This window comes from Prionailurus bengalensis, chromosome A3 (genome assembly GCF_016509475.1).
Source record: "Prionailurus bengalensis isolate Pbe53 chromosome A3, Fcat_Pben_1.1_paternal_pri, whole genome shotgun sequence".
Taxonomy (NCBI): Eukaryota; Metazoa; Chordata; class Mammalia; order Carnivora; family Felidae; genus Prionailurus; species Prionailurus bengalensis.
The window spans coordinates 31,636,869-31,649,574 of NC_057354.1; the positions used below are offsets into that span (position 1 = coordinate 31,636,869).

Below are 12,706 nucleotides of genomic sequence, written 5' to 3' on the forward strand. Positions count from 1 at the left end.
TATGAACAAACCTCCTTTCCCACTACCTGCTGTCCTTTGGGTCAATGTCACCTCTCCTCACAATCTGCTTTCCCATATGCTCTAGTATCACTTCCAAATAGCTCCATGTACATTCAGGCCAATGTGTTCAGACCTCCCCCAGGGAGGGCATGTTTCTCATAGGGGAAAGAAACATAGGAGCACTAGAGGGGCCCTGGCATGATGCTCTTTGGTTTCTCTGGAATCTTGGAGTCTGGATTATGAAGTCACATGGATGGGATGCACTCTTTGCTTGTCAGAGGGAGGGAAGGTATCTTTTGTGCAACTTAAGATTCTCCCAGTAGGTCAGAAGCCAGTTTAAATGGCCCTTGAAGCATTCCTAGAGGAGGTTATCTTCTTTGGAAGATTCTTCTCCAGAATACAGTGGCTCAGGGCAGTTCACTGGATCAGAGTTAGACCTTGGGGCAATGTTTTGGCTCCAACAAGTGTTAGCTGCGCATCCTTAAGCAAATCATTTTTTTCATCTGGAGTTCAGATCTCCTCACCTAAGAAAGGAATAAGTTGAATCATATGCTCTTGAAAGGCCATTTCTTGCTCTAGTGCCCTATAGATGTGTGTGTGTGTGTGTGTGTGTGTTTCTGAGCCTAAGGGAGAGAGAATGGTTAAATTGAGGAGATATGTTTCAAACCCATCATTTCCCCCTAGAAACAGAACTCTTAAAGTTTTCTAATCACCTCCCACATGTCACATTCTCCCTCATAAGTCTGGAATTGGTTTTTATGCCTGAGCGCTTGAAGCCATCTTTTGATTTCTTCAATTTGAGAATCAACTTATTTAGATATTGGATGCTGAAAGAAAAATCTCTGATAATAGCTTCATCACAAAGCCATATTTTCTCTTGTTCTGGCCAAGGAAATGGATCTGTTTTGTCAAATGAGATTAAAATTTCAATACACAATAGTATATATAGACATTTACATATCTAAGTGCATTAAAAGTATCTTAAGCTTATCATTAATTAGTCTGTTTTTATTTTAGAGAGAAAGAGCATGAGTGGTGGAGAGGGGCAGAGGGAGAGAGAGAATCTTTAAGCAGGCTCGGGGCTTGATCTGACGACCCTGAGCTCTTAACCTGAGCTGAAATCAAGAGTCGGATGCTTAACCGACTGAGCCACCCAGGCGCCCCTCATTAATTAGTCTTGAGAAGAAAAGGGTGAACACAAGTGCAATTTTTTATTACCTTAACACCAGTTAGATGAATGGACAGTCTCCATGCGAACAGCAGTTTTCATTACACAAACAAGATGACTTTTAAACAAAGGGGTAACACGGGCACAAAATCGTTTCTGCATGCACGAAAACACTCCTGGGCTGTAAGCTTGAGGGATGTAACCTACATGAGGCTGGATGCTGGTTTGAGCTGCCACTGTTCTAAATATGCCTTGAACAAATTTCTTCTCAGTTTCATGATTGAACTGTTTAGGTGGCTATTACTTTGTTTATATCTAAATATATATATATGGGGAAACACTTGAACATTGTGGTTAAGATTCCATATATTAATTATTTAATTGGATAACATAACACTCATTCCCTGGAAAAAAATCACAAACACACCGATATTTACAAAGTTATTTCGGTTAATTTCAATGAGAAGAGGATGGTCCATTTCAGGTAAAAAGGAAAAAAGGGCTGAATTCTTTTGACACACACAACTGGTGCACAGTCTACTCTTAAAGAATCTTCTAATTAGGAGAAGGGTCTGGATGGGGGTAATAAATAAAAGCATAGTTATTCTATTTGTAAAAATGCAGATAAACCCAAATAGCTGCTTGCTTTAAATCGCATTGTGTATATTTTGTAAACTTAGAACTTACAAACCTTTTGGCTTAAGCTAATGTTAAAGTGAGTCTGCATTTTCTGAAGGTACAGTGATTGGGCTGAAGGTGAGTCTGCTGGGTGGTGATGGAAGAAAACGTTGGTTGAAACTTCACTGTTGGGCAAACCAACACTTAAAAGACAAGCAGACAACTCATTAACCCTTTCTCTACAGAAAAGTCGGAGTGGTCCAAATGTGGATGGGTCAGTCCCAAACCGGGTACCATTTGTAGTCTCTGCTTCAAAATGAACAAGGAAGAATTGAGGACATATATACGCAATCATCACCAATGTATACTAATGCAAACATTATGCAGCCCTGGGGCAAGCTCCTTGACAACATGCAGGGAAGACCGTCAACGCTTCTGAAGAGGTGGGGGGCGGCGGGCAGTCATTGAAGTTCTGAAGTTAAATCTTCCTCATTATAACCCAGGACAGGCGTTCCTTTTTTTTTTTTTTTTACCCCAGTGTAGATGGGCTGAACTGTGAAGAGTTCAGGGGTCCCTGGTCCAAAGAACAGGAATGAAAAAGCGGGAGTGTTTCTTCACATTAAGTCACAGTGAATGGGGATTCTCTTATCCAAACTGTTCAATATCACTTAGCCATTCTTGTCACTAGTATAGTACAAAGCACTTTCACAAACTATGGCGTCAGCGGGCTCCCCCAATACTCCTGTAAAGTAGACAGTACAGGTATTTTCATCACCCTTATTTCATTGAAGCAAAACCAAGAAACAGAGTAAGCATCCAGGTCACATGAATCTTAAAGATGTGAACCCAGGCCTTTCCGTTCCAAGTAGAGATCACTTTGTTCTCAAAAGACGATTTGTCCTAGAAAAGTGATCTACACCTTAGTAAAAGAGCAACATAGATTATGCTCATTGCCAGTGGCAAGCTCCACCCCTTTCTCTGTCCCCTTCCTCCCTGACATTACAGCCTCTGAATCTTTTACACTAATGTATCAAGGACAGGATGTGGTCCTCGTTTCAGGACTGTATGTCTTCATCCAAAAGAATGATGAGCTTTTCAGTGGAAAAGAGATTTTTTTTGGTCCTTTACTTTGAAATCACACCACTGTAGCTAACCAATGGCCTGGTTATGAGAAAAATTCTTTTCTCACAGCCAGAATCCTGAAGAATATCCTTAGGGAGGTAGTGGGAGCTGAGTGGGAAAGTTCAACGTGATGGCATGAACCTTCTTCCCAAGAGGCTGCAAACCCCACACTCTGACGAACTTATCCTTACATTTCCATCACGTCTAAGTGGCTTATTGTATAGCCTTTTGACTTTCCTGCAAACTGATGAGATAGAGAATGAGGGTAGGTAGATGCAGAGTGAGTGCCAATAACCATGTGAGGCTTCTGACTGGCCATCGCTTGGTGACTCCAATAGCTTCTGACATTTTTTCTTATTTAATTTTTGCACACAGTAACTGGTAAATGCCAGCTCCTGTCGCCTTGTCCAATCTCATTGGTGTGGCCGGCACACAGGAGCTGTCCGGTCCACGTCAGCTGCGTTGAGTCTTACCGCCCACCATGACTGAGAAGCATCTGCTCCTTGAGGGCAGTGAGGTGGGAACACAGTTGCCCTTTTCCCAGGCAGCCTGTGTGAACTTGGTTACTGGTGGACTGTGCTCGGAGTGCTGGCTTTCGGGTTTTCCACCTCGGAGCACCAGGCGGTCACTTGAGCCTGATACAGTCCACCTCTTCGGTGGCCGGCATGCCGCTGGTTTTGAGCTCCAGGTCGGCGCTGGACTTGCTCCCGTGATGGGAGGGCCGCCAGTGGAGCAGCAGCATCTTCTTGAAGTACTTCACAGTGTTGTTCTTGACCGTCACGAAGCACACGGTGTTGATCATGCTGTTGCTCATGGCGATGCACTCGACCACGTAGAAGGCAGTGAGGTAGTGCTTCTCCTTGACGAACACGGCGGGGAAGAAGTCGCGCACGATGCTGAAGCCGTAGAAGGGCGCCCAGCACAGCACGTAGGCCGTGAGGACGCACATGAGCACCAGCACCGTCTTCCTGCGGCAGCGCAACCGCTTCCGGATCTGCTCTGTCTGGAAGCCCGGGACGGCCTTGAACCACAGCTCGCGGGACACCCTGGCGTAGCACAGGGTCATGGTGAGCACGGGGCCCACGAACTCCACCCCGAAGATGAACAGGAAGTAGGACTTGTAGTAGAGCTGCTGGTCCACCGGCCAGATCTGGCCGCAGAAGATCTTCTCCTGGCTTTTGACGATGAACAGGACCGTCTCTGTTGTGAAGTAGGCCGATGGGATGGCAATGAGAATGGACACCACCCAGACCAAAGCAATCAGGAAGGAGGCCGTTTGATAATTCATCCGTGGTTTCAAGGGGTGGACAATGGCGAGATATCTGGTGGGGGAGGAAAGCCATCAGTAATAATGATATGTGCTTGGAAACATTAGTCTCGATCTAAGCCCAAACAGGCACAAAAACAGGATGGCACAGTGAGTTCCCATGTAATTATCCAGCTTCACCAGACTTCATCTTATTTTAGCAACATCATTTGGAGTAGTGCAGTGGTTTACTGGAAACAGCACAGGCTTTGGGCAAACAGGTGGAATAAATCCCAGCTCTTCCCACTTAGTGGCTTTGGGGTCTGGAGGGAATCACTCAGCCCTTCTGAGATTTGTTTCCTCAAATGCAACATGGGATAAAATGACAACCTACCTTGTGGGGCTGCTGTAAATATTAAACATGATAATGTTTGTCAAATGCTTTGCATTGTAGTAGGTGTTCAATAAATATATGTGGCATTCTTGTTATTATTATTAGTCCTATTGACACCACCTTGGCTTTCAGTCTTGCCATTCTGCCCAAGAACTTAATACTTTCAAAACTTTTTATTCCAAATATCTCAGGGTTTTGAGGTGAAAAAAGGGCTCTGGAGCTCAGAGGGAGGTAGGGGCCTTTTCAGGGCAGTGCACTAGGACTTTCCTCTCCCCTCCCCCCCAGGGACCATCCTGCATTACAGAGCAGGAGCGTAGGGGTGGGTTTAGGGTGGAATTTAAGGAGTCTAATGTGAGAAGTAAATGACTTGCCCAACCTCACTCGGTGCAGGGACCAGGATCCCGGCTCCTGATACAGAGCTTTTACACCCACCTCCTGGGTTGTCTCAAGCTCAGATGAGGTGTGTGAAGCTGCCTCGACACCACAAAGCGGCACACAATGTTAGAGCTTTATCCTGCTCATTCCAGTGAGCGACCCTGCCTGGGAGAGGTTGGAGCCCTTCATGGGGTCACTACAGGCTGCGCTATTGAGCAAGGTTTCACTGGTGCTCGTTCTTGCCGAGGAACTCTTGGAGCAGGTGTAGTTCCTCCAGGAGTGGGAGGGAGCAGGGGTATTTATACACCAACTCTCCTAAGTCGTTGTTGGGGGAGCCAGAGGAGGCCTTCGGACAAAGAAACGCGGGTGTTGACAGGTGGGAGTGGACGGGGCACAGACGTGACATGAGCAAAGGGGTCTGAGAGGAGCATTATCAGTAGCATCTGCTACAACCTGGTAAATCCACAGCAGGTTGCTGGTCCTGCTGTGGGCCCGACCTGTGTAAATGGAGACAGAGTAGAAGACACAGTCCTTGACCTCCGGGAGCTTTTCTTCCACACAGAAACTAGAATAACCAAGTGACAGGTCAAGAGCAACTTGAAGGAAGACATGGTCATTATGTTAGCGATGTAGTCTGGGAACGCTTCATGGAGCTTGTGAGATTCTGACCACCTCCTATTCACCCGCTGATGAAGGCAGGATTCCCCTGCCTTATGGAGAACGGGGTGAGTGAACACACAACACCCGACAGTGGACGGATGAGCCCTAGAGCAGTTAACTAGTCACCTACACTCACCGCCCAGAGAGAGGGACATTGCCAAGCATGCGGGGCCACATGGGAGTGGCACACAGGAACAGAATGAGCCAGCAGGGGTGGTGGGCAGCAGGCTTTGTAGCGACAAGAGGATTAAGTGACCCTGGGCTCCCATGAGAGGATGTGATCGGCTTGTTTGAATAATTTTGCCACCTGATAGGGAGGTGACACGCATCAGGTTGAGGAATGAGGGTGCAGCTGGTCCAGCCGAGACAAGACTAGCAGGTCAAGAGCCTTTCCTGCTGGGTAGAGGGCTATACCTGGTGAGAACAGAGGGCCTCATGGCTAGGGACCCTGGGGGCCCTGTGGGGCTCGAAGATGTCAAAGCAGCACAGGGAGTTTCAGGCTTTCCAATGTAACAGCCTAATAAACAGCACTCAGGTTCAAAACCAATTGAAAAATAAGGCAAAACGATAAGAAAGATGGACGGCCAAACTCTCACTCCCAAAGTGATGACACTGATACTGGACAGTAGGGCTTTTCTCTGCGAGCACAGGGGCCACTTCATAGTCAATGAGGTAAACCTACAAACCCTGACACAGGCCAGTGAGAGAGACACAGGCTTCCCTGTGCACTTTACCCTTGGTAACACATGCCTGTTCTATGTGGAAATATCAGAAAGGCTATCTATTGCCATTTCTGAATGCCACTGCCAGAAGAAGGGTGAGATTTATGTGCAGAGGACCTGGGAGAGATGTTATTTCAGCTCATAGAGACTCTAGGAGGGTGCTGATCTCAGGAAACACTCATCCATGCAGATAGATGGTAACAAAGACCTTGTGGCTGTCCCTCTTGCCAATGGACAAGTCACGAGGAAAGATCAGTTTTAACAAAATACTATAGCTTCCCACATGCTTTATGTAGGTTTACCTTCTCAGAACCTGACAAAAAGCTGGAGAGGTTGTCAGTCAAGTTATTATTATTTCTGTTTCACAGATGAAGAAACTAAGTCCCAGGAGCATAATGGATTTATCCAGCTTGGAACCCAGATGTTCTGAGTCACTCCTAGGCCAGTGTTCTTGCCTTTCTTTCTTTCTTTCTTTTTTTTTAATTCTTCTTTTTTTTAACGTTTATTTAATTTTGAGGGAGAGAGAGAGAGAGAGAGTACGAGCAGGGGAGGGGCAGAGAGAGGAGACGCAGAATCTGAAGCAGGCTCTAGGCTCCAAGCTGCCAGCACAGAGCCTGATGCGGGGCTTGAACTCACGGACCGCGAGATCATGACTTGAGCCAAAGTCAGAGCTTAACCGACTGTGCCACCCAGGCTCCCCTCCTTTCTGATTTATTTGATGACAACTCTGAATTTTGGAATCTCTTTTGTAATGAGGAAGTTGTTACTGGATTCGAAAATATTAGAATTTAAGAGTCCACGACAGAAGAAGCAGGAATGTAGAAATTCTCTCTGGCATTGGTTATCAAGATACTTTTCTTGCTGGAACTATATTGGAGGGGGGTTGAGAGGGAAGGAGAGAGAGAGAGAAAGAGAGAGAGAGATGAAATCCTGAGTTAGTTCTGTTTCCAGAGTCCTCTTGGCTACTGGACCACCATTTCCCTAGCAGCCCTCACCTTGGCATTTCAGGCTCTGTTTCCTGCATTCCAGTGGAAGACAGCGTGGGAAAGAAAGAAACTGGATGACTTTCTTGTATCACACACAAAAGTGAATTCAAAATGGATTAAAGACCTACATGTGAGACCTGAAATTATAAAAATCCTAGAAGAGAGCACAGGCAGTAATTTCTCTGACATCTGCTGTAGCAACTTTTTTTCTAGATATGTCTCCTGAGGCAAGGGAAACAAAAGCAAAAAATAAACTATTGAGACTGCGTCAAAATAAAAAGCTTCTGTACGGTCAAGGAAACAATCAACCAAACTAAAAGGCAGGGTGCCTGTGTCGCTCAGTCAGTTGAGCGGTTGGGTGTCTGACTCTTGTTTTCAGCTCAGGTCATGATCCCAGGGTCATGGGACTGAGCCCTGAGTCGGGCTCCTCGCTGAGCATGGAGCCTGCTTAAGATTCTCTCTCTCTCTCTCTCTCTCTCTCTCTCTCTGTTCCTCTGCCCCTCTCCCCTGCTCATACTCCCTCTCTAAAAACAAGAACAACAACAACAAAACTCAAAGGCAGCCTACACAATGGGAAAAGATATTTGCAAATGACATATACAATAAAGGGCTAGTATCCAAAATATATAAAGAACTTCTACAACTCAACACTCCCAAAGCAAATAATCCAACTTAAAAATGGGCAGAAGACATGACCAGGTACTTCTCCAAAGAAGACATCCAGATGGTCAACAGACACATGAACAGATGCTCAACATCACTCATCATCAGGGAAATACAAATCAAAACCACAATGAGATAGCACCTCACGCCTGTCAGAATGGCTAAAATAAAAAATAGAAGATACGACAGGCATTGGCAAAGATGTGGAGAAAAAAAGGAAACCTCCTGCACTATTGGTGGGAATGCAAACTGGTGCAGCCACTGTGGAAAACAGTATGGAGGCTCCTCAGAAAGTTAAAAATAGAACTACCCTATGATCCAGCAAATCCAAAGCATACAAAAACTATTAACTCAAAGGGATATATGTACCCACCCCTATGTTTATTACAGCATTATTTATAATAAATAACCAAATTATGGAAACAGCCCAAGTGTCCATTTATCGGTGAATGGATTGGTAACATTTCCTGCCTGGGTGATGGGCGGAATGGCAGAGCTGTGGTTGGAGCTGGGAAGCTGACGGAAGCGCTGGTTCAGGGTGAAAAAGGAACCACTCTTTGTATTACGACTGGATGGCTGCTTCCTAAGAGACTCCTACATCGCCCAAACCCCCAACGTTAAAAAGACAAAGGTTTCCACAGGTCAAAGGGGATGAGGACAGGGATAACTCTCACCGGAGTGAGCATCAGAATCACTCAGGGAATTGGATAAAAATGCAGATTCCTGGGACCTAGCCCAAGGGATTCTCATTTAGTAGGGCTGGGGGGTGGGGGCTAGGAATCTGACTTTGTATCATTTGCCCTCGGGGATTTTGTGCAGTTGCTGGACAGTTACATCTTACAAACACTGGTTTTAGGGTTAGAGAGCTGTAATAACAGAGTTGTTTACCCTGCAGGAATTATGTTTTAAAAAGAAGATGCCTCTTAGACCTCTACGTGTATTTCATTATGAAAAATAATGAACTGCCTCATTAAAAGGGACGACAAACCTAAATAGCACTGAGAGCAAGGAAAAAACTGAAGAGTTCAAAGGAGACAGAAGGGAAAAAAGATGTTTAAAAAACACATCATCAAAATGAATTTAGGGGCCTCTGGGTGGCTCAGTCAGTTAAGCATCTGACTTCAGCTCAGGTCATGATCTCGCGGTTTGTGGGTTCGAGGCCGTGTCGGGCTCTGTGCTGACAGCTCAGAGCCTGGAACCTGCTTCGGATTCTGTATCTCCCTCTCTTTCTGCCCCTCCCTTGCTCACACCCTCTCTCTCTCTCTCTCTCTCTCTCTCAAAAAAAAAAAAATGAACATTAAAAAAATTTTTTTAAATGACATTTAAGAAAATAATAAAAAAAAATTTGAAAATGAGTTTCAGCACACCGTGGACCAAGAGGATGTTTTACCAGCTGCCCCCCTCAAACAGAGCCACCGGTGACCTGATACTGGCTTATAGCTCTACAGCTGTTTGCGTAAATAAAACACGTGTAAGATTTGTCAAAGCTGCTACTAGAAATTTTGTAGATTTTATAAATTTATAAGAGAGCAAGGACTTCCAGAACATCTCATGCAAATGTATGCAAATGAGCCCATGGATGTACGCAAGGAAACAAAGGCAAGGATGTCCTTCCCTCTTTTCTACAAATAGGCGGTTATCTTATTTTAAAATCAGCTCTACAACAAAGGCACCAGAAACAAGGGTACATTACCGTACGATTCTGTTTTTATGAAGTTAAAGAACAGACAAAATTAAACGATGATGAGTGAGATCAGAGCCGTGGTTGTGTGGGGTGCGAACTGACTGGTAAGGGGGACAAGGGAGTTTTCTAGGTGATGCAAATAAATGTTCCACGTCTTGACTTGGGTACTGGCTACAGGACAAACTTGGTACGCGTGACCCTGACTGGAAGGTGCCCTGGTGAAGTGTCACGTGGCCTAAACTTTCTGCTTTTGCGTTTGGTCGTGTTTGTGGCTGCTCACGTGACATGCCTGCACCCACTCTGTGGCAGACGTGGTATCTGCAGGCACGGCCCAGAGCTGGGGGGGGGGCTCAGGAGCCTCCCTCTCGCCCACATCTGGGGGGGAACGTGAGCCCCAAGTGAGGAAACCAGGTCTCCTCTTGCCTCGAATAGATGAGCCAGTCTCCGAATCGGCAGCGGCGCCAACCTGTCGGGGCTGAAGTGAGGAAAGGGGCTGCCTGGCCCAGCCCCCATCTTTACCCCGGCCCGGCACCCTCACCTGTCGATAGCGATGGCCAGCAGGGCGTTGGTGGAGACGTAGAGTGAGACTGTACGCAGGTAGTTGACAGAGGCGCAGAGCGCGTGGCCGTGCTCCCAGGAGAGCTGGCGCACCACGTAGTAGTCCATCTCGAAGGGGCAGCAGATGACGGCCACCAGGAAGTCAGAGACGGCCAGGTTAGCGATGAGCAGGTTGGTCAGGTTGCGCAGCTTCTTACAGCGGGCGAGGGCAGCAATAAAGACAAAGTTGCCGACGCCGCAAACCAGCATGATGCCCGCCAGTGCCACACCGATGACGATCTTGGCGGCAAAGAAGGTCCGAGTCTTGGTCATGTCCTCGTCCTCGTCCAGAGGGAGGTCGTAATCACCATAACTGAAGTTGAACGGGAGGGAGGAGGTATGGTCTTGAGCCGGGCTGAAGTTGGGTGCGAAAGTAGTGTTTCCATTCTGGGCTGCCATGGTGGAGACTGCAAGTGGAGTGGTGAGAATTCTGAGCTGGGGATCCAGACCTTCTGCTGTCGTGAGTCGCCGAGCCTAGCACTCCGCCCACATCCTTGAGGAGAGTCACCACGCCATCCTGGACCCTGGAAGGAGACACAGTCAGTGGGCAACATGCAGGAAAACACCTGGTAATATTCTCCCAGAGCTCCCCAAGTGGAGGCCAACCAGACACAGTGACTACCCTGAGACAGAATTACCCAGACTTTGGGGGAGAGAGGACATGAGGTCTGGAAACTGGGAAATCCTCCATTGGCCTTCAGGAGGTACTGGGCATAGGATGAACTAGACTCTCCAGAGACACCCACGAAGAGCCTGCATGTCTGTCTTTTTCTCAGGAGCCGGGACCAGTCTGACTGCCCAGTCACACTCCTCTTCCCCACCATCAACTCCCACAAGGTCTTCAAAAAGTTTAACAAGCTTGTTCCAGGCGGTTGGCCCAGGCTTCCACAGCAGCTACCATGCTGTGTCACCTTTTGGTCAAGGACAATGAAGCCGGAGGATCGGGACACACGGCAAGGTCTTTCCTCCAAAGCAGGGCACTGCCCCCTATGTCCTGGCCAAACCTTGGACATGGACATCACCAAATCCACTTTCACATGAACAGGCTGAGTCATCCTGGGCCAGTGATTTATGCTGTCTGAGCACTGATCTTCCTATAAACCAAATCCCCGCTGCCTAGACCGGGCCTGGACAGTGGAGGCTGGACAGGAGTCTGTGGGATGCAGGAATGAGGATCCGCCCAGGATTCTGCTGGTGAAGGGGGCTGTGGGTGGGAGAGAATTCTGCTGCTGCTCCTCTGTGCTTTGGCAACCAGATCTAACAAGAAACGCATTGTCTGCTTCCCCTCCCTGCTCCCACTTTTGTGATCAGCTCCCTGTCTCCTTGGACAGCTTCCCCCCGCCTGCCCCAGTTCTCCCCCAGAATCAACAGTGACTGGGAAGCACCACATCTTGTCACCAAGGTCCCTGTCCTCTGAAAGTGGTGGTGGCTGCTCCAAGACCCGGCTTAACTGAAAACGGCCCCCAAGGCGGGGCAGGAGTAAGGGGAAGGGGATATCAGGGAGGACCCAGGAGGGCCTGAGGGCTGAAACTGTCCTGAGTCCTTTATGTTTTCAGTGCCTCAAGATCCCCACGGCAAAGGGAAATAAAGTCTCTGAAGTACTGAGCCCTTAGGAGATGGGGCACCACCGGGTTCAACGCATCGGAGGGCCTTGGGAAAAAACAAAACAAAACAAAAACAAGAAACTCGAGATCCCAACACCAGCAGAAAGAAGACCCCAGCCATCAAGCTGTGTCCTGCCTTTCCAGGCTTAACACAACTGGAAACGACTCCAAGTGTGGGCGCCGCGGGATGCTGATTGCAAGCAGTGGACCAAACTGGAGAGCGGGTTTGGCCCGGCCCCGTCAGAGGAGGGGGGAGAGCGAGGGACAGGAACTGAAGCAGCAGGGACGGCCGTCGCAGGGTGGCAGGGCCGCTCGAACCTGCAGCGCGTGCGAGTGCTGCGTACCCGAGGCGAAAACCTCTTCCGCCAGACGACGTTCAAGTGCCAACGGCGTCCGCAGCCGGGAGCGTCCTCCGTCTGGGTCGCCTCGCCTTCTCCCGCGAAGCCCGGGTCCCCGCAGACAGTGCCCGACCCGAGACCGAGAAGCGGGAGTCGCGTCCTCTCGGCTGCCACGCTCCGCGATGAGGGGGCGTGAGCCCGGGTGACGCAGGTCTCGGCCCCATTTTTCGGGGGACGCACCCCCCTGCCCCAGACCAACCCGCTTCGGGCGCCCTCTCCCTTCCCTCCCTTACCCGCCCCGGCGCGGCCGCGCGGTCCCGGAGGCGCCGCCCAGCAAGGGCGGGAATCGAGTCGGAGATTCGGGCTCCAAAGGCGAAGCGTGCGAGGCCTCCGGGCCAGAAGAAAACCGGGGTTAGGGGCTGGACCCCGTGAGCGGGAATTACCCGGGAGATGCTTCCCTCTTCAGCTTCCCTTTCAACGAGGTGCCCCCTGCCCAAGCCCTCCCCTGCAGTTTGGCGCTCGCCCGCCA

The 12,706-nt window shown here is 48.6% G+C and overlaps 1 protein-coding gene across 1 annotated transcript; it reads right to left on the reverse strand.

Moving 5' to 3' along the window:
* Window positions 1–1,192: 1,192 nt before the first annotated feature.
* On the reverse strand, window positions 1,193–10,752 carry PROKR2 (prokineticin receptor 2). The gene is made up of 2 exons (XM_043602834.1): window positions 10,177–10,752; window positions 1,193–4,230 (listed from the first exon to the last, which is right to left on the reverse strand). The coding sequence occupies exons 1-2, from the start codon at window positions 10,632–10,634 to the stop codon at window positions 3,534–3,536; spliced, it is 1,155 nt and encodes a 384-aa protein (XP_043458769.1). The 5' UTR covers window positions 10,635–10,752; the 3' UTR covers window positions 1,193–3,533.
* Between the last annotated feature and the right edge of the window lie 1,954 nt (window positions 10,753–12,706).

Excerpts from the sequence above, each read along its gene's own strand:
- PROKR2 (XM_043602834.1), bottom strand. The coding sequence starts at position 10,634 with ATGGCAGCCCAGAATGGAAACACTACTTTCGCACCCAACTTCAGCCCG. Across the intron at positions 4,231-10,176 it reads CTGGCCATCGCTATCGACAG|ATATCTCGCCATTGTCCACC; the intron begins GTGAGGGTGCCG and ends CTCCCCCACCAG.